Raw genomic sequence first — 23,795 nt, 5'->3', positions numbered from 1 at the left:
GTCAGTCTCTGAGCACTTTGTTTTTCAGGCTCTGGTTTCTCCTTTCAGTGTGCAGGGCAGGGACATCAGACGCTCCGCAGGAGGTGGAGCCAGCTTTGTGATGACAAGTGCAGCCAGGAGCACTCTGTTGACAGTCTTCCCTCTTCCTGGACCGGATGCAGGGCAGAGTCATCAGTCGCTCCCCAGGGGGCGGAGCCAGCCTTGTGGTGGCAGAGCACAGCCATTCAGAGTCAAGGGGCACTCTCTCCACCCATTGTGGTGTAATCCCCCTATTCACCTGTCATCCCTAGCCCTGTCACTCACAGAACGCAGACAGCAGATACACATGAGAGCAGAGGCGGGCTGAAATGGTTAGGCAAGCAAATGCTAACTTTCTAAAAGTAGCTAGGCCACTTCTGTGGGTGGCACAACCAGTGCTGCAGGCCCACCAGCAGCATTTGTATTTACAAGCCCTGATACTCCTGGTGCACTTTACTGAGGTCTGACAGTAAACCAATCACAGATAGCAATTTACAGTAGGGAGAGCCTATGCACTTTAGCACTGGTCAGCAGTGGTAAAGTGCCCAGAGTCATTAAACCAACAAAAACAGGTCAGAGAGAATATTGGAGGAAGGCAAAAAGTTCAGGGATTACCCTGCCAAGAGGGCCAAGTCCAACAATATGCTATTACAGCTAGGTAGTACATAGTAATACAATTGACATTGTAGTGGGTATAAAATAAAATAAAGGGATTAGATGGGAATAGTGTGGTGACACACTTGTCAGATTCATATGATTTTGAAAATCAGAGCCTGAGCCAGGCAAGCTGCTGAAATGGGAAGGAAAAGAATAAACAAAAAAGAGGATAATCTATGAGTAACATCCACATTGGATATAATCCTTTAATGGTCGAGTTCATGTCAAAATATTCAGCGAATCCTGAATCTAAGTGCCATGACGTGTTGAGATGCAAAGCTGGCAAACTTCTTAGGACTGACATTACTACCAGGGCGTATAGCTTGGCCAAGAAATAAAATGTCATATCTTAAAAGGATTTTATGGAAACAACAGTGGTCCCATGCTTACGTAATACAATACAACACAACAAATAAATATAGACGAAATCGTTTCTATATTTTCAGAAGGACATGTCCAGCCGGACAGAGGTCTTTCAGGTTTACTTAATAAACAAGATTCTTCAAACAATAAACGTGAGGAATACCTTCCACAATGCCCCTATGTGGTACACAAGCCTGTGCCCAACACTAACAGGGTGATCACAGTTGAAGAAAATAGAAAAGGTTCAAGGCAAAACAAACGTTTTTCTGTTTCCATATAAATTGTACAGAAAATATCAAGCTGCACCATTACATATAATCAACCAATCAGATTTGTATCGGGTGCATAAGCAAGTCGACGGCGTTTCGGTTCCATCAAGAAATCATAGGAACCATCATCAGGACAATTAAATACTTTGCCTTTACATTAAACCTCAATTTTGCCTATAAGAAGAAATAAAAGTATACTTTAGAAACAAGGTACATAAAAGAATGCGTGAAGTGACTCTTTGTGCACAGTGCACATGCTCATTCGTCAGGGGGTGATACTAGTCATAACCAGGTTGTTGAGGCAGTGGCATAAATCACAACTATAGAGCATGCGTCCAAGGTTGCTATAATGTGCCTAAGGGGCATTGGTGGTTGCATACGAATGTTGACCGCAGTACCAGTGAACTAAAGCTGTGGTAATCTTGTGTACTTAGCACTCGCCGGTAAGTGGGACTATTTCAGGATAGTGGGCGCCCCGCACTGCTTACCGAGGCAGAGCGCGTTAGGGCACAGATAGTAAATAATTCCTTGATGCCCGGACCAGTCGCCCTGTAAAACGAAGGACGAATGTTAAAATAAGCCGGGGGTATGGGCAGCCCGGCGGGTGGAAGATGGGACCATAAAAGCAATCTTACCCCAATCGAGCGTCAGGTTTAGCCAGTATACGCGATCGCAACCGGACGACGCCAGGGCAAGCCTAGGGGGATATAAGGTCCATTCAGAAACGGAACAGTGGACTACAACCAGAGTAAAATCTGAGACGCGGTAATAGACTTACCAATTGCTTCGGTCATGAGGTGTATCCCTGGCGTGCTCGTGTCCTGAAACCAGGAAGTGAAAAGGAGTAGGGTGCGCTGTGATTGGAGCAGTGCACGGGACTTGGGGGCATAAAAATAAAGGAAGGACTAAGTTCCACGAGCCATATTGAGGTGAAACCTTATGTGAATAACATGCAGAGTGACATTAAAATACGGATTCATTTCAGGAAACAATAACAATTAATCACTCGTTGTTGAACAGCATGAAGAAAAGATTAGGTCAATTCAGATTAATGATGTCCAGTCCTCTTGCAGGTTCAGGCCGGAATTCAGGCTATCGGTCTTCAATATCCACTTTAATTCCTCTTTGTTGAGCAACCGGCTCAGGTCACCACCTCTGGGTGGTACAATGATCTGTGCGATGACAGTCCAGCGGATATCATTCTCAGTGTGTCCCTTGTCCAAAAAATGTTCAACCAAGGGAGCGTTAGGGGTTTTGCACCTAATGCGACTGCGGTGCTGGGAAATCCGTAATTTAATCTTTTGTTTTGTCTGTCCAACATAGATACAATCGCAGGGGCATAAAATCGCGTACACTAGATTACAGCTGTTACAATTAGTAAAGGTGCATAAAACATTTTTTACATCCCTGTACACAAATTCTTTTCCCTCCACTGTATAATCACACACTACACATGAGCCACATTTAAAATGACCCTTTACGGGCGGTAATGACCAATGGTCATGCAGTGTAACATTCTTCCCAGGTGTAGCTGGTAACGCTGCCCTCACTAGTTGATCCTTCAAACTTTTGTTTTTCTTGAAGGCAAAGAGAGGAATTTCCCAGTCAAGGGGGCCCGAGTTCAGAATGTGCCAGTTTTTCCTTATACACTGGGTTACCCGATGAGAAATGGCAGAGAAAGTGGTTACACATACTGTTTTCACATCAGTAATTTTCTGTTTAGGCTCTAACAAGGTGTCACGAGGACAGTACCAGGCCCTTTTCATAGAGTTCTTGACCAGGCGTTTAGGGTACCCCCTGAACCTAAGTTTCTCTGACAAAGTGTTCGCCTCTAGAAAATAGTCCTCTTTCCTGTAACAGTTCCTTCTAAGCCTTAGGAACTGTGAGTAGGGAAGGCTGTCCCTTAGAGCTCTTGGATGACAGCTCCTATAACTGAGCAGGGTATTCCTCTCTGTGGGTTTACGAAATAGGGATGTGTATAAAGCCCCCTCCTGATGTTGAATGTTCAAATCCAGGAAAGGGATACAGTTCTTATCAGAGGTTAAGGTAAATGTCAGCCCATTGCAATTGTTGTTGAGCCAATGCGTTAGTCCTGCAAGATCTTTAACGGACCCACCCCAGATTAAAAGGATGTCGTCTATATAACGTTTCCAGAGTAGTAACCCCTGATGGAAAGGGTTACTACTAGGAAGGATAATGTGAGTTTCCAACCAATCCATGTAAAGAATTGCCAGAGTCGGTGCAAAAATGGCTCCCATGGAGCAGCCCCGTACCTGCTGGTAAAAATCTGAGTCATAGAGAAAGAAGTTCTGAGTCAAACAAATTTCCAGAAGCTGGATAATGAATAGGGTGGGGACCCTGTGGGGACGTTCCCTGGTATCCAGAATACTTTTCATTACAAATAATGAGTCTTTTTGGGGGATATTCGTATACAGAGACTCTACGTCTAATGTACATAGAGTCTCGTGTATAGGATCAAAGGGATAGTTCTCAACCAAGCTGATCACATGCATGCTGTCCCTAACATAGCAAACAGTAGTCGGCACAAAATCCTTCAAAAAGTAGTTTACATAGTGGCCCAATGGTTCCAGGACCGACCCACATCCAGAGAGAATTGGCCTCCCTGGAGGGTTATCAATCCTTTTGTGGATCTTGGGTAGTGTGTACAGGACAGGGGTTCTGGGGTTAGAAATGTTGAGGAAATTATACTCATGCTTACTTATAATACCATTCTCTAGCCCCTCCATGGTAATAGCTTTAATAAGCTTTTGAATATCCTTAGTAGGGTTGCAAGGCAGTCTAGCGTAATGATCAGTGTTGGATATCTGCCTGTGAAGTTCATTCCTGTAACTACCAATATCCTGGAGGACTATTCCACCCCCCTTGTCCGCCGATTTAATAATCAGTTTGTCATTATTCCTGAGGGAATTGATCGCACCTCTCTCCTCAAGGGAAATATTGTATGGTATGAAGACATGGGATTTCTCTATCTTACATATTTCCTTTAAAATGACTTTCTCAAAAGTTACAATCTCTTTCGGGATCATGTTTGCAGTAGGGGAGAAAGTGGAGGGGGGTCGGAATGGTGTAGTAACACTCTTAGTTTCAGATGGGTTAAGCTCAAAATATGAGCGTAATCTCAACTTTCTGAAAAAAACAAATAATTCAGACTGAAGGTTCAAGAAATTGGGATAGGTAGTAGGAACGAAGGAAAGCCCCTTACTGAGAATGGATAGTTCAGGGGTAGTTAGAGTATGGTTGCAAATATTGAAGATGGGAACAGTATTAAAATTCACATTATCTGTTACCACTGGTAAAACTTTTGTCTGGTCTGGCGTTCTCCTGGAGGATTGTGCCATCGTTTCTGCTGCTTGACTCTCCCTCTCTTCTGGGGTTCTGGATTGCCCCGGGATAAAAAAGGAATCTGATTGCGTGTTGGTCCGCTGCCCCCCTCACCTGGATCCGAGCTATCGGATGAGTCAGCTGAGGAGTCAGTGAAACCAACCACAGTGTTTCTGTTATTGAAACGTCCCCAGGGTCTGGGTGTCGGTTGATGGTTTTGAAAATTACGGTTTGTATAAAAATCTTTATTCAAATAAGGGTATGCTCGTTCAGGGGTAAAGAATTTGATGTCTTTTTTTACTTTATTAGTTTTTTTATTTTGCTCTATACGGTGGAATTCAGAGACCGTCTTGTCAATTTTCTCTAGCAAGGCTTTAGTATCCTTGATTTCTTTATCATCAACTATTTGTTTCTCCAAATCTTTGATGATAACCTCGAGCTTCTTGAGCTCTTCGCCTGCTATTTCTATACCCAAGACCAACCAATGCTTAGAGCAGGTGGTTCCTATACTGCTAAAGCCTGTTATATATTTAGGGTTGTCAGTGAAAACTCCCGGTATATTTCTGACTTGGAGGCCGAGCGGGATCGTATTAGATTTGAGATATTGAGTTAACATCAAAGTCATCAACTCCAACCTGACATGTTTCTTCCTTTGCTTCTCTAGCTCAGCAGAGACATTAGTACTATTTGTAGTGGTGTTTTCTTCCTGATCGGAAAACAAAGAGGGACCTGCACAGATTTTGTTAATGTATTCCAATGAATATAGAGGGGCTGTGTCAGACATCACAAAGGAAAAATAGGAAAGAACAGTCTAGTCCGTTCGTGCAAAGGTAGGAAAGCTAATGACCACTTAGGAGAAGTGGGAGGAAGGGAGAAAACCCTTGCAATCAATCGATTGCGCACAATTCACTTTTAAACAACAAGGGACCCCAATTAAGTCAGGCAGGGACCTCGGGGAACAATTTTATGGAAACAACAGTGGTCCCATGCTTACGTAATACAACACAACAAATAAATATAGACGAAATCGTTTCTATATTTTCAGAAGGACATGTCCAGCCGGACAGAGGTCTTTCAGGTTTACTTAATAAACAAGATTCTTCAAACAATAAACGTGAGGAATACCTTCCACAATGCCCCTATGTGGTACACAAGCCTGTGCCCAACACTAACAGGGTGATCACAGTTGAAGAAAATAGGAAAGGTTCAAGGCAAAACAAACGTTTTTCTGTTTCCATATAAATTGTACAGAAAATATCAAGCTGCACCATTACATATAATCAACCAATCAGATTTGTATCGGGTGCTATTTTCTTCAACTGTGATCACCCTGTTAGTGTTGGGCACAGGCTTGTGTACCACATAGGGGCATTGTGGAAGGTATTCCTCACGTTTATTGTTTGAAGAATCTTGTTTATTAAGTAAACCTGAAAGACCTCTGTCCGGCTGGACATGTCCTTCTGAAAATATAGAAACGATTTCGTCTATATTTATTTGTTGTGTTGTATTACGTAAGCATGGGACCACTGTTGTTTCCATAAAATTGTTCCCCGAGGTCCCTGCCTGACTTAATTGGGGTCCCTTGTTGTTTAAAAGTGGATATCTTAAAAGGATGACAACTGTAACATACATGTGTAACGGGGTTTCCAATTTGCAGTGAATGGTTCAATGAAAATTGAAAATCATATTGAATCAGTTTCTGCAAACATATGTATCAAATTTCGGAACTGAGCAAGAGTGATGTAAGACAGATGGTGGTACCAAGAAGGCATCTCTTACTACATAGTTACAGGGTTAATCCTTTAAAAGTTGAGCAGTGACAGTGTCCGGAAGGTGTTAACTGTAGTTGCCCTCGAAATTGGATGAACTTTGAATATTTTCTTTTTTTTTTGTTGCCACTGCACAGCATGTTTTAGTATTATCTGAGGACCTAACTATAGAAAAAGTATGCCCCCCGTTCCTTCCTACCCTACTCGCTTTTTACTCCATTGCTCCTCAAAACCCCAATAATTCATAACAATTATTTTAATCTCATTTATTGTTTTTAGAGCCCTCCAATGATGCGGTTCTGCTTTACAGTGAAAAAGTGCTTGCAAGTTACTTCGATTGTATTTCTGTTTTTAATAAACCAAATGTCGTCCACCATCTTGCATTGGGGAAAAAAACAATCGCGCTCACGTCATTCACAATGCACGCATGGCAACTAATGCATGTGCATTATTCACGCACCGTAGGAATAACGCACCCAAACAAATAGCATGAATGGTCTATAGGGGTATTTTAGTGCACACATGCTGAATCTTGGCGCTAATACATAATAAATTGCACACAGAGAGACAGTAAGAGATACAGTTGCTACTCTTTCTTAACAAGAGTCGTATACATTCCGAGTGAAGGTAAAGCTGTATGGGGAGTTCTAGGCCTAAGCAGCTGCCACTGAAAATGCCCTGTGTCCGAGGGTGGCTATACAAGATCTTGGCACCATTAAGAAGGATTGATGGGAGAGCGGAAAAAGTAATTGGAATCATACCATCAAAACGTCTGTGCCAAGTCAGTGGATTTGTTTGGTATATGGTTCGATGGACGATAACCATGCCATTATCATAGTCCAGTGTGTATTGGTCTAGGCAGCGGTTCTGAACCTGTGGTCCAGGGACCCCTGGGCATCCTTGACGCCTAATGGGGGGTGGGGTGTCGGGAGGGGAGTGTAGTTTGGGGGCGAAAGGTGGTAGGATGGGGGAGGGATTTGCACGGTTGCTTATAAAATTTAAATAATATTAATACAGTTGTCCCTGGCAGTACTAGAGAGTGGTGGGGTGGGCAAATGGGTGGGGGACACATTAAATAAAGAAAAAAAAGAAAAACACACTTACCTGCACAAACGTCCTCCGTACTTCGGTCCGGTTTTCATCTTCATCTCCAGCGCATGACCGTCAACAACTGCTCTAACCAATCCTGGCTTTGCTCTCATGCTGCATGAGAGCAGCTCCAGAATTGGAAGGAGCGGCCTCTCTTGCCTCTCCCGAAGACCCTGGAAGCCAGTGCTTGCTCTTACCTAGCTGTTTTAAGGTTAGAGCTTTCAAAGTGCGCACGCCTACCTGGCCGTCGCTTGACGGCCAACCAAAATGACATGCACACATTGAAAAGTGCTCAGACAGAACACCCTCCCCTCTGCTGCTACCACGCAACAAGCCCTGCCCCCTCCTGACACTTGTTTGGGACAGGGAGGATGAAAAATAAAATGGTATTAAATGAACTATTACCATTTTATTTTTCACCTCTGGGGCTTGTTTTTGGGCATTTTGCTTAGCGGGGCGACGCTCTGAGCCACCCCTGTTAATAGATCAAAAAGTGCATATAAATAAAGAAGCAAAATGTAAATTGAACATTTTAAAAAGTTCTATAAATGTGAAGAATTGGAATTTGGACCCTAATAATTAGGTAGGAAGCATCAGATTACAGCAGACAGAATACAGTATGACCAATGGGTGGCCTCAATTTAATATACAAAACTCCCACCTTTCCAGTTCAATTAAAATTTGGATTTTTTTTAAATGTCCGTTTGTGAATTAAATACTTAATTTTTTGTGTATTGGTTTGATGTGTGCTTGTTGTTTGTGTTTTGTTTTGCAGTTCAAATTATTGACATTTCTGAGGCCAGCGTCCGTAGCTTCCAGTAATGACCTACAAGGGGTCCCTGGATCCCAATAATGATTCAGTGGGTGTCCCAGGAATCCAGTAATTAAGGGAGGGTCCACAGAAGTCAAACGGTTACGAACCACGGGACTAGGTCATTGATGACGGGTACATGAAATTGCTGGTCAATAAAAAAGAGTAGCTATCTCATTATTCTAGGTTTGCCAAAGCAGGTTTTGCAATACCTTGGCTACTCGAGTCTTAAATGACAGCTTAGGAGTCAATGTCTATGGCCAAATTCCAGATTGATGTTGCTGATTTTTGGTCTAGCTCCTTTAATAGGAGGTCAATCACGAATTAGGCCGCTGTTTTCATGTCTACTCAGATGGCCTGGATTTTTTTAATTGACTTTGCTTGCCTTCAGTTTTGCAACTAGCGAGAGTGGAAGAGGCCATTAGAGTTTTAGGTACTATATTTACTCTATGGTTAGCCCGTTTTTGGAGTGATGGCATTAGCCACAAAGTATTGCATTTTGCAAATGTGTTACTCATTATGCTTTGATATCCCTTTATCAGTGATGTAAATTGAGGTTTGAGCTCACCTTATTTGATAGTCATCTAGCCGCAGATTCCTTAACTGAGATTATCCCCAGGCGTCAGACTGGATCCAGCAATTTTTTGCAGCAGCAACTCTGCGTGCTGGCGCCACATGGCTCCACCCTGACGTCGTCCGCGGACATGACGTCAGCGAAGCAATACAAGTCCCTCCCGGCACGCTAACGTCATTTTTCCTTTTTTCCGCGTCCCAACGCGGATCCAGGAGTAAGCGGTTCCTTTAACCTGGCCTGTTGCCCAGGTCTTTTGCATGCCTTCAAGTGTCCGGGAATAGTGTGATGCGTTAGGGCGTGTGAGACCTGCGCGCGGCAGATGTCGGCGACCGACCCGCACCCGATCTGATTGTGGTGCCTAGGAGCGCACCACGACTCTGAGGAGTGAGACGCATGCCAGCAGATGCAGCTGAAATTCCTGCGGGAGAGCCGGATGAAGCTGTTGGCTGCCCGGATGTCCCGCTCAGCGCCTCCGCGCAGTTCTCCATCTCAGGTTGGGGCTTCTGTTAGAGTCCGGTCGCGAAGTCGTTCTCGTGGACGTCATTCGTCTCACGTAGGTAAGCGGAACTACAAGTCACGTAGGTTGTCGGCCTCCCTTCATCATGACAGCGGGGCTCACGGTCTTTGCCGGACGCCGGTCCCCCGGAGTCCAACCCCTTATACCCACCCTTTCTGGGTGATGGGGCGACTCAGGCCCAAATGGAAGCCTACTTTAGGGCTCTGCACTCCATTATTGGGTCACCTCCTCTCCCTGGCGCGCCTTCGGGCCCCACAGTGGAGGTAGGGACTCAGGTCGGGTCTTCGCCGGCGGGTTCGTCCTCGGCGCCTGCAGAGTCCTTCGACTCCCGTTCCGGAGTCGGTGCGACGTCGGGACACGGCCCGGACGGGCATCCCAGTCAGTTGTTGAGCCCATCGCCATTTCTTCGCATAGCCCTTTGCGGCTTCCTGCATCGACTTCGGCGATGGCCGAATCACGGGTTTCGACTCCTTGTCGACATCCTTCCTCTCCACATGCCTTGATTGAGGGTGAGTCTACGCGGTCCCAGACAGGACAGAGTCGCCTCTGCTTATTGTCGATATTGATACGGGCGTCAGCCCCAATTGTATCTCTGTTTGAGGAGGACGCAGCTCCAGTACAACCAGGGCTGTCCATCGCCCTTTGGCTCTGCCTCCCCCTGGTCAGTGGCCACCAGTTCCTCCACCTGCGGCGTCTTACTTTTCGATTGGACGAGTTAGCCTTCAATCGTCCTCTACAGATCTGTTCTCGCCACCTAGAATGGCTACAGAGGCTAGTGCTGCATTTGCAAATGCTGTTCGCGAGGCTGCTTCTCTTATAAGCTTACAGCCTCCCTCGGTCTCTTGATCTATTGACCCATTGTTGCATATCCTCCACCAGGATGAGGTAGAGGGGGAGCCCTTGCTGCCTTTTGGTGGATTATTATTCGATGCCCTTCTTGGTACATGGGCACGACCCTCCTTGGGTGACTCTGTAGATTGGGCCATTGCTCATCGGCATCGTCCAGCTCCGAATGATCTGGTATGCTTGTCCCTTCATCCTAGGCTCAGGGCCGGGTCGTCCAGGTGGTTTTCGCCACGCAGCCTTCCTCGTCTCTCCTGTTACTGCCTCCCACCAGGGAGTCTCGTTGGTTGGAGACCTGTGGACGTCATATTTTTGCGTCCACTTGTACGTGCATCCATGCCTTGAACACAACTTGCGTGTTCGCACGTGCTACTTTTGCCCTTTGGGACTCGGTGGAAGGTCTTCTTCCCTCTTTTCCAGAATATCCTCGTGCTGATCTAGCTCATCTCCTTCATCATGGCTGGGACATGGCACAGTTTAGTATTCCATCAGCTATTGATTCTACCCACTCTGTGGGTCAGGCAATGGCCAGGTCTGTCGCTCTGCGTTGCCATGCTTGGCTGCGCGATGGTGGTTTCCCTGAAAATATCCGGGAGAGTTTACGCGATTTGCCGTTTGATGAAGTATCCCTTTTTGACAGTCATGCGGACTCAGCAGTCAACCGCCTCCTGTCTAGCCTGCCATAATATCATGTTTTTGACATCCTTTTATGGTCAGTTCCTTCCATGGTTCATGCTGTAATACCCAGGTGGTCTAGTCAGCTTATCACCGCTTTTGTTTTCCTTATTGCGGCTCATCAGCTGCTTAATGCTGCTGCTGTTCTGTGATCCTCTGTCTATGAGCCTCGGCTCAAGAGGTGCCCCAGGCTGGGGTTTAGGCTTACCCTATGTGGGGCATTTATTGTCGGCTATGTAGCTGCCTCCCTTACACATAAGGCTTGGTGGGCTCCTGTGGAGCCTTTTTCCAAGGGCGTTGCGCTGCAGTTCTGACTATGGTCTTTTTCACATTCAGGCAGTCCGCCCTTTGGCATCGCTCTCTGACCTATGCGTTGGAGTCTGCAGTTCGTCCGTGGCACTCCTTTGCAAGTGTAGATGCACCCTTTCTCTGAGTTTCTGCATCGTTTGTTTCTCCAGAAAGATCCTTTTCAGTCTCCCTTCCTTGTCTGTTTCACTTCTGCATGGTTTTGCAGATGTCCTATCAGTGAATGGCCTTGGTCAGTGCCCTGTCGCTGCCTTAAGGCACGCCACATTGCCACAGCGCACTTCTTTTATCTTGTCTGGTGGTTGCTCTCCACTGTGTTCGCTCTTACAGGTAGCTGTCGTTTCCGATGCCTGGTTCTCCCCTCCTCTTATGTGGTGGGTAGTTTTTATTGTGCTTTGTTCTTGCTTGGTGGCGTCTTCCTCACTTGCGTTGTTCATGTACATTGCTTTGTGCCTCGCTTTCTGAGGTACGTCCCCAGCTCGGGGCCCTTCGAGTGAGGTCTTTCGATTTCTTATACTTCAGGCTGCTGCTGCTGCTGTTGCTGCTGCTCTCTGTAGAGGTGCTCTCCTTAGGATCTCAATTGTCCTCCTTGTTCTTGTGTGTACATCTCTATTGGAATCATATTCTATGTGCGCTTTGTTTACTGGAGATTCCTGTACCGGTCACCCTTCCGGTTGCCTCGTGTGCCACTGCGGCTCCTCCATACCGAGTGACTGGTATCGCTTCTGGATCTGGACTTTTTAGTCTGGTTCTGCTGTACATGGCTGTTGCTACCTACGGTGGAGAAGTGTGGCTCAATGGTTAGAGTGGCAGACCCTGATGCAGAGGTCTAGCCCGGGACCTGGGTTCAATTCCCGCCTCGACTGGTCTCGGGCTCAATTTCCTCGGACCTGATAATTCTCGCATCGGTGCCTATTCTAATCATGGGTCCCACTCTGCAACTCTGGGCAATAGCTTGCTTAATCTCCACAACGGCCCCAACAACGCTAGGATGCCTGGCTTCACCTTGGGGGTGCCTAGGAGTGGGCACTTCACAGGGAAAAGCCAGGAAGGGTTTCACAGCGGTATGTGTACAAGTGCCGAGATGCCTCATGGGTGATTTGTGCGCTATACAAGTACTACACATTTACATTTACATGGTGCATTCTTATTTCTTGTATGCCATTCATCCTTCTGGTTGATATTCTACTGTTTGATATCTACACACACCCACCCAGAGGTCACACACACTGGGTTCTTGCTGCGGTGTCTGTGGGTTTGCCATGGATTTCTTGAAGGTGCAGTCCTTCCTTCCATGTGTGTTCGTTTCACAGGTCCCTTTCCAGCCTCGGATTGGTAACACGGGCATTCGGGCAATGCCCGAGGGGCCGGTGTCTGAGATCCTGCTGTGGGCTGCATTTTTGAGCAGTCTGGTGCCGATTTGGGCGGTGTCTCTATTTTCGGAATAGAAAAGCGGCCCAGTGGGTGGCTGAGTGGCCTTTCTGCAGGCAGATGGGAGCTCATTGCCACCCCCTCCCTCCCCCCCGCAAGACCGCCGGTCCCCCACCCCCGTTTAGCAACAGGCAGAGGTAACACTCCCTTTGTCTCGCTGGCCGGCACATTAGTGTGCGCACATACTGAGCGGGGCATGGGGCCTCAGTAGAAGAGACCTCACTTGTTTTCAGGTGTTTCACTAGTGTAAATTAATGTGTGCATTTTTTAAGTCCCCCCTCTTTTTTAATGCAATTACGCTGAAGCAGTGATTTGAGGAAAGGCATTATGCAAATGAGGGCCGATTTTATTTTATTTTTTGTGTGTGCCCGGGCCGATTTTCAATCCCAATCCGACCTTGTCCCTTTCACAGGTTCTGTACCTGATAAAGCATCTGGACTATTCCTCACGGCACTTCCTTGTGCCTTTCCTTTTCTTAGTGTGGTTCTGGCTTTGCACACGTTCTAACCTGGGTACTTAAGCCATCCGCATCTGCTTTTGTAGTCCTGATTTTGTGCTATTATGTCTGCCCTTTCCAGTACCTTTGGAAATGGATAATTGTGCATTATCAAGTATGCTCCCTCATGAGCTTGGGACACCTCCCGCTGCTGTCCCAGGTGATCTTATTGGTGCGCTTCCACAGTGCTTCTTCCTCTGTTCAGGGTACTCACCCGGTCTGTTGGGACTCGGGTATACCATTTTGTCCTCTCTCTGGGCCCTTCGTTTCATCAGGTTTTGGGCTTTCTCGTTCCGCACTGCCCTTCTGGTGCTGTGGTCTCTTTCTGCACTGTGCACTCTAATGGGTTTTCCTACCATCCCTCGGCGACTTAGGTTCTCTTGCCTCCCACGGTTGTCGCTCCTTGCAGAGCTTCTGGTTTGGGATTGGCCACTGTGGCATTGCTGCTCACACTGTGTTTTTTTTCAACTTGTTGACGGCTGGGTTCCTTGGAACTTGGTGGGGTGCAGTCGCAGACCCGTCTCCTTTGGGATATGGCTTTGGTATCTATTCCAAGTTAAGGAATCTGCGGCTAGATGTCTCTGTCAGATGTACGAGTTACTTACCTTCGGTAACGATGTATCTGGTAGAGATGATGTTTAGCCGCAGATTCCTTAACGCCCGCCCATCCTCCCCGTTCTGCGAGGGCCATTTCAAGTTGAGTTTTATGCTCACGCCTCCCTTAGGGTGACGATGACCTTTCCTGGTTAAGTTTTATACTCGCGCCTCCCTTGGGTGGCTTTGTCTTCCTGCGGGTGACATCTTTCATCTTCCTCATCGGGAGAATGGTTCTTTCTGGTCTCCCTGTTTTTGCTCCTCCCATTCTAGTGATGGGGCACAGGGATAATGTCTCCTTCTACTTTCCTACACCCAGACTATGGTCCTTTCAGTGTAGGGTCTAATACCGTTTTTCTTCCCTCCCTCCCGCCCCTTTTCATTGTTTTTGGGTCTCCCTTACTGGGCCTCTCCCCAATAGTTCTCTTCCATAGGTTTCGGCATGCCTTGTGTTGCCGACCTGTGTTGGCTCATTTTAAATTTTATGGTTCAGGTCTTGTTGCCTGTTGCGGTCGGCTCTTATGATTGCATGCTTTCTGTCGTCTGCCTTGGTTTAATTCGTATGCCTCGGGGGAGGGCATTGCCTTCGCTTTTGGAGGGCTGCTTTCAGAGCTCTACTTGGCTCTTTTTTCTTCGATTGCTTTCAAGTGTACAGCGCTTGTTACTGTCCCTTGTGGAGGTGTTTCTCACCATCCCATTCTTTTTGTTTCACTCATTTTCATCAGTTTTTCACACACTGTTCCCATATTCTCACAGTTTTTGGTGTTTTTTCTGCGTTGTGGCGCGGAAAAGTTTCTCAGAAGAAAACTGACGTCAGCGCGCCGGGAGGGACTTGTATGGGTTTGCTGACGTCATGTTCGCTAACGACGTCAGGGCGGAGCCTTGCAGCGCCGTCCCCCGGCGTGCAGAGGTGCTGCTGCAAAATATTTCCAGATCCAGTCTGACGCCTGGGGATATTCTAAGTTAAGGAATCTGCGGCTAGACATCGTCTCTACCAGATACATCGTTACTCGTACATTTCTTCACAATCTTCTATTTTTCTGTAAAGTTACAGAAAGAAGCATATGCTACAGAACCAGATTAGAGAAACTGGATCTACTTGAACAGCTGACAAAATAGACAAGAGGGACTTGTGGACTTGACCACACCAATGAGCAGTTAATTTATAGATGGAAGCCTAAAAGTAGATGCAGGCAGAAGTTAAGGCATATATTAAAATGACTTGTGTGTTGACTGTATGTAGAGACCTGATCTGTTTAGAGAAAGTGGTTCCACTGGAATGGTAGAGAAAGGGATACTATATTTGCAGTTTACCATGGACATTTGGTAAAGACTTTGTGTAACTGAAGGTCATGGAAGACTGCTAATGGCCAGGTATTGATAGACTGCTAGATGAGTACATTAGAGTTGGTTGGCATGAAAATGATATTAAAAGATGGTCAAAAGTTGTTATGGTGTAGAGGAGCCTGGTGATTGTCCTTGGGATAAATTAGCAAATGATTTTGAAGGCTCTTTAGAGGCTCTGTCATACGATTTCATGCACTCCATTAGGCTGTAGTGTTGTAGCAAGCAATTTGAACTAGATTTTACTACTCTAGCTAATATGAAAGCACTGTGCAAACTGGTCTATGAGTTTTTAGGTGACCAAGTGGTATAGAAAATAACAATGGGGTACAATATTTATCAAAGCCTATTTGAAATTATTTCCAAAATAGGGAATTAATAACGTGTATTTGCGGTGTGTTCCATCCGAAGATTGCCTGTTTAGTGGCGCAGAACAATAAAATGGTGAATGAGCATATTCAAGGAGCAGGAGTTATATAAATAAGCTTGATAAAGGGGCTTTGACTTTTAGACTTCACTTGGTTACGGTCATTTTTATGGATTCCCAACCCATCTGAGGTCAGACTTAGTGTTAGTAACTTTGTAAAATTTATTTTTATTCAACTTTTGCAAGAAAAGGAAAAGAGAGGAAAGAGAAAGAAGGAAAAAAAAAAAAAGTCATACAAGCGACAATTCCGCCAGAAGTCCCTCACATGGGAAGCTGTAATGAGCACTCAAAGACATAAACTGGAAGTTGCAAGGCGGGGTGGCATGACACGATAACAGAGTTCAGTTCGTAAGTCCAATGCCTGCCAAGGAGTTCTAGGCGTAAAGCCGTGCGTGGCCTAACGGCCGGCAGATGGAAGAGCGTTGCAAATGATTCAGGAGACTATCATCCCCCAGAGGCTAGGTAGCGTCGCAACAATTAACAAACCCCGTACCCAACTAATTCCCCCCCTCTCCATCCCCCCCCCCCCTGGTGGTGGCAACCACAACACTCACACACAATACAGAGCTTCACAGTCACGCAATCTGATTAAACCTGAAACAGGTGAAGTGCGCGGAACGTAGGTGGGCAGACCGCAGATGGTAGGCCTCGTGACAAGAAACGGACCAGAGGGCCCCATCTGAACAGAAAGTTTTTAAAATTGCCCAGGAAGATGTCCGCCATTCTCTCCATGCTCAGTAGACCCCATAGTCTCTCGTGCCACAGTGATGAGGCTGGGGCATGTGGTTTCTTCCATGCTGCTGCCAACGTGTTAGTAACTTTTAGTAAAACTGTGGGTATGGGGAGATGAAGAGAGGAAATATATTCCGAATCATGCAAAATAGTGCGACAAGGAACAAAAGAGCAGGGAGTTTTGGATAAATGTAGTTTGATACATTGTCAGTGATACTATGTGATAATGATCAAACGTTTGAGGAGGTGAGTCTCCTGTGTACAAGTAATGCAGTAAGTTGAAAGCAAGCTGGTCTGCATCAGCTGTATAGGCCAACTGCAATCACACGCTCTGTAGTCAAAAGGGAGGACCTATCACTTGATGCGCTACTATTGCTAGATTAAGTAGACTTTGGGGTTATAGCTCCACCTTTGCTTGTGTCCCCAGTCATATTTCTGCTAAATACTTATTAGATGCATATTTGTACCTCATAGTAGACAACCCCTATGCCTTGGTGCCCTCCTGATTTTAGGAATATCTAGTGTCAGATACAGTTCGTATTGTATAGACCGTATTTAAATAATGAATGGAAAAGTTTGAATGAACCTGACCCTCTCTAAATGACGTGGCACATTCCATTCCATCGTTAATTAGCTTGTCTGTTGCATAACAAGCTAGAACCAATAATTGTTGTGCTTACCCCCAAATCGACCATTCAACCTGCTTGACACATCTCGTCTGAGTTGTACTATACCAGTTGTGTAATGTTCTCCTCTTGGGTGAAAGGGCACAGTTGCGTTATATGAAATTGTTAACATTTTGCAGTACATTTCATAGGGCTCATAGTTCACTCTTTAGAACTGGTTCAGTAGTTGTGAACAGTAGCTTTAACTTACTTATTTATTCGACGTATATGCTGTGCAACATCCTAAAACTCCTTGTTGTAGAATACCTTATACTTACTTCATAACCAGAGGTCTGAGTCTCATTAGATTCAAACATGTTTTGACAGTATTAATTCAATCTTATTTTCCAACTATTTAAACATGGATTTGAGGTTCTTGTAGAAATATATTCTGTTGGTGCACGTTCTGTGTAGTCTCTGGTCGTAGGATTAATGGCATTGCCACCTTAAGAGCGTGTACTATTTTAGATAATAAAAACCCTTTTTTCAAATCACATCTTATTATTGTGCACATTTACCAGTTTATGCTCCCTGCTCATGATATGACTTTGGCAAATATGTAACAAATATACTTTTTTGCAGGAATTCAGATTTCATGTCTTTATTCCGGAGACCTGTAGATCCTGGGACATCACATGATTTTTGAATCACTGCTGACTGCAAGCTAGCCTACTCTAAGCCTATCACCTTCTTAAATTAGGATGAATATTTGTGTCCTTGTGTCTTCGATAATCTCCCACTTATGCGTATCTTATTGTGCTGTGTAGATTGGTCCAAGCAAAGTTGGCAACTCTGCATAGGCGACGTGCAATGGAAGCCCCTGTGAGTTCTTCTGAGAGACGTGGACTCGTATACATATGTCCTTAGTGAAATCCAGATGCTGGGGTATCAGATACCTTGGTGCCTATACAGTGCATCAGCTATCCCGGCCATTTTCTCAATTGAATGTGTTTCCTGTGTTGACTGTCCAGATAATGAAGAAACCCAACTGCTCTATACTCTTGAGAAAGATGAGACACTTGGAAGAACCAAGAGGGTGTTAGCTGCTGTTTTATAACAATTGAGAACTGTAACTGTATTAGTATAACAGGTGAATTTTGAGATGTGGACTTGTGAAGCAGCCCGAGACTAACTTGGCGACATATTAAGCAACAGTATTCTGTTTATTTTATCTCAACAGGCTCTGCAAGCCCCCGCCTGCCATGAAAACCTAGTCAAAGTAGGCGGCTATATCCTAGGAGAGTTTGGGAATCTGATAGCCGGTGATCCGAGATCCAGGTACAGTGGTTTTCTTGGAGTTGGTGACAGTGGGTGGGAAGAGTTTGGAGGGTGCTGGATTTTATTCCATTTATTATATGGACTTATACAGTAATAGTATTCAGAGACTCTACTTGTCACTGTTTCCGGGCACTGACAATGCTAAATGTCAGTGCTCTCAAATGTCATGTCTCAAAATTACCTACATGCACACAAACCTTATACATATATGGAATTTAAATAAATGATGAGTAAACACTGCTTAAAGTTTTGGTGCTGACAATATGTATGGACCCAGGTACTGCTGCTGCACCAGCGAGTTGCCTTTTGATTTTTGCACAGTTGCAGGCAGCTCTTAATCTACTCTCTTTTTTCAGTCCCCTGATTCAATTCAACCTTCTGCACTCCAAGTTCCACCTCTGCAGTGTCCCCACTCGTGCGCTGCTGCTGTCGACCTACATTAAGTTTGTGAACCTCTTTCCGGAAATCAAGACCACCATTCAAGATGTGCTGCGGAGTGACAGCCAACTGAAGAACGCAGACGTGGAGCTGCAGCAGCGAGCTGTGGAGTACCTGCGGCTGAGCACCATAGCCAGCACAGACATCCTGGTACGAAGGGCGCACCCTAGCGGCACATGCAGCAACTGCACAGTTTCATTCAGCAGGTTAAGAATTCGAGGGTGGGAGGAGGGTGAAGTGGTCTTTCAGCATTGGAACTTACAACAGGTGGCGTCAGACAAGGCAGGGCCACTTATAAACATAGAATAATCCTCACGGTCTGCAAATGGCTTCAGAGTGTCCAGCAGTTGATTAGTTGTGGAGTAACTCAAGTGTGGCATATTGAAGAGGGTCTCACAAGTTGTTGGTCCGAAACATCAAAGTGGCGCAACCAGTCTTGCTATGTTTTGCTGCCTGGTGGCACAGCCACTAAATGGGGCAGTGTTTTGCAGGAATGTTGAGAGGGGCCTTTGACGCTGAAGTGAGGTAAACATTCTAGCATTCGTCCCTCACGCATTGTCTGCTGTAAAAGAGGGCGGTCATTGCAGTGCCTACTGCAGTCAGCAAGGCGCTGGGATTCATACTATGCAAATGGATGGCGAGGTTTAGGAACAGGAGTGTCTCCTGCAGCGCTGTGGGTCACAGAGGGACTCTTCAACAAATAGTACAGCACAGCACTCTCCTCTGAATGCCATGGGGCCAATGCCCAGCCACACGCGTTGGCTGGATACCCCAATCGTAGTCCTCACCCCTGATAAGGACAGAAGAGAAGAAGAAAATGTGTTTGCAACTCACTGAGAGCAGGGCAGTCTTCATCTCCTGTTGTGCATAATGCTGTTTTAATGCTGGTAAATCCTAATGTATTCATTAAAAACGTCTCTACTCAATTTTCCTTGCTTCCTTCGCATGCCCCTACTGTGGCCTAACCTTACACTTGCCCCTTCGCTTTGAATGTGTCTCCTCCCCTAACCCCTACCTGTGCACGTGCCCCTTATAGATTTCTCTGTATAACTCAATCCACTGCTGCAATGTCCTAGCGGTTGTGCCTGTGTGAAGGAAGCTTGCACTGCGCAGTTTGTTCGAGGGATTCTAATACTGTGCTGGTCAACCGTATGTGCATGCGTGTGTAGCCTACAGTAGTGCTGCTGTTTTTGAGTGCTTGTTTCTCTGAAGCTGACGCTGCTGCTGTATTCCGGTCTGTGTATGAAGAAAGCGTGGATGGTTTATTCCTATTTTGAAGCCTTAGTATGAAAGGAACACCTGTAGCTTCTTTCTGTGCCACTCCTGTCCTATGTGAAGAAACCTTGTATTGCAGCTGTGTGAGGTGTTGTTGTGCCTATTGTATGCGAGTGATGGAACACAATAACTGCTGTTGCACCATATCTGTTCTGTGTGCCTGCAAGGAAGCCTGCACTGCTGTTGCCCACGTTATACTTTTTCTGTATGTTAATTGAAGTATGCACTTCTGCTAGTAATACTTAACCTGTTCTTTGTTGTTAGCGATGCTTGCGAAGACTGCTTAGCTCCAAAATGATTGGTTTTGTCAATGCTAGTTTAGTCACAATTTTCACAGTTTATTTTTCAAAACTTTGTGGCGTTTGTGAAGGGCTGCAAGCTTGCCACCACAGCTCCTACTGTCTTCCCGAGTCCTGAGCCTTATATATCCCATTTCCCACTAGAGAAAGTCCCAGCCTGGAACTTCCGCAAATAAGGAATTTGCTACAAAGGTGCCAGGTTTTGCCCATTGTTTCCCCGTTGCCACTCAGAGCATCCTTGAGTGACCCAAGGGAAAATAATTCCCTGCAACCTAAAGTCCTTGCTGCCTTGACAGAGACAACTAGCTGTAAGAGTAGGTGTCTCAAAACGTCATCTGTCTACGTTAAGGGCAAAGTGTCCCTGACTTGGCTGGTGAACTTTTCATTTTGTCTACCCCTAATATGAGCTAGATGTACTGTAGATCTATTGTTAAAGTAGAGTGATAATGTCATCATGACCTATTGATTTCATACTGTTGTTTTACAAGATTCAGAAATAGGCCTGGACTCATGCCACCGAGGAGCAAAATTCAGTACATTTTCAGAACCTCACAATTTACACACAAGGTCCTCTGAATTCATTCACAAGAGCATTATCTCAATACACGTTTACTGTGGATATAAAAAACAATGGCTCGGTTACACACTGACCCATCCCTATTTATATAATTTTCTTTGCTTAGGACTATTTTTTTATCACTGATGCAATCCTAATGATATACACAAGACAGTCACTCTGGTCAGAAATTTACACTGCTGGACTATGAAGAGCTAAACCATTGTAATTGAAGGAAATCCGTGAGCTTACCGAACACCTCATTGTCGGCCTTATGTTTCCTGCCCAGCATAATTGCTAAATATCGTCGGAATAGGTACCCTTCCTTCAACAGCACTTGACTATTTTTCGTAAAAGCATTGGATTTTCCCATGTTTATGTTGTGTCTGTGTGCAGTTTTATGAACAGTGTTGAGGTAGCTTGGGTGGTCATCATACACTACAATGTTATTCATTTATCTGCATTATTGGTAGCCCATCAGTATCTCCAGGTGTGTGTCCTGCATCTTTGTGGAGCCCGGTAATGCGATTTTTCAATTTATTCAGAATGTTTGTGTATCACACTGCTCTCATAATATTCCTCTGCTGAGGCGGTGCTTCCGATTAGGCTGTTCATCTCTTTCTTGGTGTCATTGCGCAGGCCACGGTGTTGGAGGAGATGCCGCCTTTCCCTGAGCGGGAGTCCTCAATCCTTACCAAACTGAAGAAGAAAAAGGGCCCAGGAACAGTCACCGATCTGGACGAGGCCAAGAAGGAGAGAAGCTCATCTGACCTGAACGGAGGCACTGAGCCCGCCCCGGTCATCGCCAGTACAGTGGTATGTTCAATGGAACGCCTATAAGCAACAACCCAGATGTGCTGCAAACTGTCATACAAAGGTGCTTTCTAATGCTTTCATTTCCTGTTTGAGGACCTCAGTGCACGAGTTCTGTTCACTACTTTAATATCATGGCTATTTTCATTACGTAACAAATGGTTGACTAGTTAATTGAAAAAAATCATGATCATGAATGCCCGCTAGGCATTGCTACCAGATTATTATTAAGCAAGAGCCTATGTGGTCCACATAAACCTAGAAAATATGTAGGGAGCTTAAAATTTAGAAAGCATCTCACCATGCTTGAGACATCCCATCGCCCAATGGCAGCAGTGTTTTCACTATTTTAATGTGTGAAACGGTTGTGCTTCACCCGTATTGGTAGACGTGTAGTAGCAACAACATTGTGACTTTTGCCTTGTATTGTAGGCACTGAGATTATGATCTGTGTCAGCCCGCAAATCCAGAACTGTCCTCACAAAGAACATTCATGTGTGTCCCACACACAGCTTCAGATTTTGTTATTGTCTTAATCTACTTCAACCCATTGCATGTTTTTTTTCCTTTGTTTCGTATAGAAGCTCCAGAGAATGTCCATACGCAACAAAGGCCTCGCAACCATCCTTGTTCATTATAGACACTGGCAGTGTCCCCTGGGTGTAAAGACCCTCAGTTGTACTACTAAGGGAAACAATAGCATAATGCCTAGAGAAATCCTGCCTGACGATACATGAGGTTATCGTGAACATTCTGAATTTCACTTTTGTCTCCTAAACATATTGCTCAGTTAGAAAGGATTAAAAAACACTGTGACTAGCCTTTGTTGGTTGGGAAGCGCTATACACGGTTTGTAAATTAATGTAATGGACTTTAGAGTTTGCAGCATGAATGTTTTCTATTTTTGTATGTTCTACATAGTTGTCATCTAGTACTTGATGTGGTAGTTTTTGTGAGTTGCTGCAACCAAGCCTGGTAGGGAATGACTCAGTATCTTTTAATACATCAGTTGCAGTCCCACTGTGCCCCTCAATATGGCACTATGTTAATATTAGGTTTTCTGCTGTTACTTTTCTGTGAATGTCGATACCTGAATTATCTCTGGGTCACAATGCTTTCACTAAGCTTCAAGTAACAGAGCACAAAAGCAGTCTCTGAGCATTTTGACAGTTTTTGGTTGGGTCCGGCATGATGTACAATTGCAGACGCTAAGTATTTTTCCAATTTGCACAACAGCTATTGATGCAAAATTAATTTTTTTCACTACAACGGATCCAGGTCGCATAACGAGTTGGCAGGGAATTAAAGTATTTGCAATACAGTAACTTTTTTCTTATTGAAGTTTGTTTGAGTAACAGGCACTGATGAGGGAATACACGGTGGCCCTTTAAAGCCATGCAGGCATTGTCTCATGGGCGAGACCAGCAAGCAATGTTAAATTGAATATTTTGACAGTCATGTGTGTATGTGCTATCCACCATCAAAATGGTGGATATCAGTCCACAAATCGAGCTCATCATACCCTAAAGACATTTACATGGAAGCAGAGCCAGGTTGTGTCTTTCTCTGTAAAGAGCCTAAGTATCATGACCCTGTACAAGAACTGCTAGACCAGCAGTAAATCCAGTCAAAAAACAAATTGGAAAAATCTAGTTGTTGTGTGTCAGCAAATAAAGCAATCCCTTAGGGTGAAATGAATGAATGCTGAACAAGAATATTCAAAGACCGATCTACATATGAAACTGACTAATGCAAGCTATGAAAATGACATCACACGCAATTTAAGTTGGAAATGTACAATCCACTTTTCATAGGAAATGCAAGAATAATTTGTGACGTTTGTATTTGCAATCATGAAAGCCCCAAGATTGATCTTTTGCCACAAATGAAAACGAATAATGTTTTTTTTATATAATTTTATTGCCATTTCAACTTACACTGTCCAGAAAAGTAAGCGCAAATCATGCCACGATATCCACGACTGCTGAATTAATCACTAAGAAAAAGGAGTGACTGCTGCACTTCACCACCCCTGCCCCCCAAGCCCCTCTCCGGCACTCCCCATGTGGCGACGGGTGCCCAGATCCCGCTACCCAGATTTAGGCTGCATCATTCGGTTTTGTAGGTGTACTCCTCAATATTTAGGACTTGTAGGAGTGTGCTATGTGGTGCAGTAGGATCCCCCTGTATCGGACCAGTTCTCCTAGTTCTTTC

General features: G+C 45.1%; 1 protein-coding gene across 2 annotated transcripts in view; it reads left to right on the top strand.

Moving 5' to 3' along the window:
- The window catches only part of AP2A2 (adaptor related protein complex 2 subunit alpha 2), a 537,324-nt gene that overhangs the window by 427,889 nt on the left and 85,640 nt on the right, over window positions 1–23,795 (top strand). For both annotated transcript variants that reach the window (XM_078682786.1, XM_078682785.1), the window contains exons 12-14: window positions 18,103–18,200; window positions 18,557–18,788; window positions 21,408–21,584. In XM_078682786.1, the coding sequence (XP_078538912.1) occupies window positions 18,103–18,200; window positions 18,557–18,788; window positions 21,408–21,584 (507 nt within the window). The remainder of the gene's footprint in view (window positions 1–18,102; window positions 18,201–18,556; window positions 18,789–21,407; window positions 21,585–23,795) is intronic.

The sequence above is a fragment of the Lissotriton helveticus genome, chromosome 3_1 (assembly GCF_964261635.1).
Source record: "Lissotriton helveticus chromosome 3_1, aLisHel1.1, whole genome shotgun sequence".
NCBI classification, from domain to species: Eukaryota; Metazoa; Chordata; class Amphibia; order Caudata; family Salamandridae; genus Lissotriton; species Lissotriton helveticus.
Note: the sequence above shows the minus strand (reverse complement) of the source record. Positions and strands in the feature narration are given on the sequence as shown.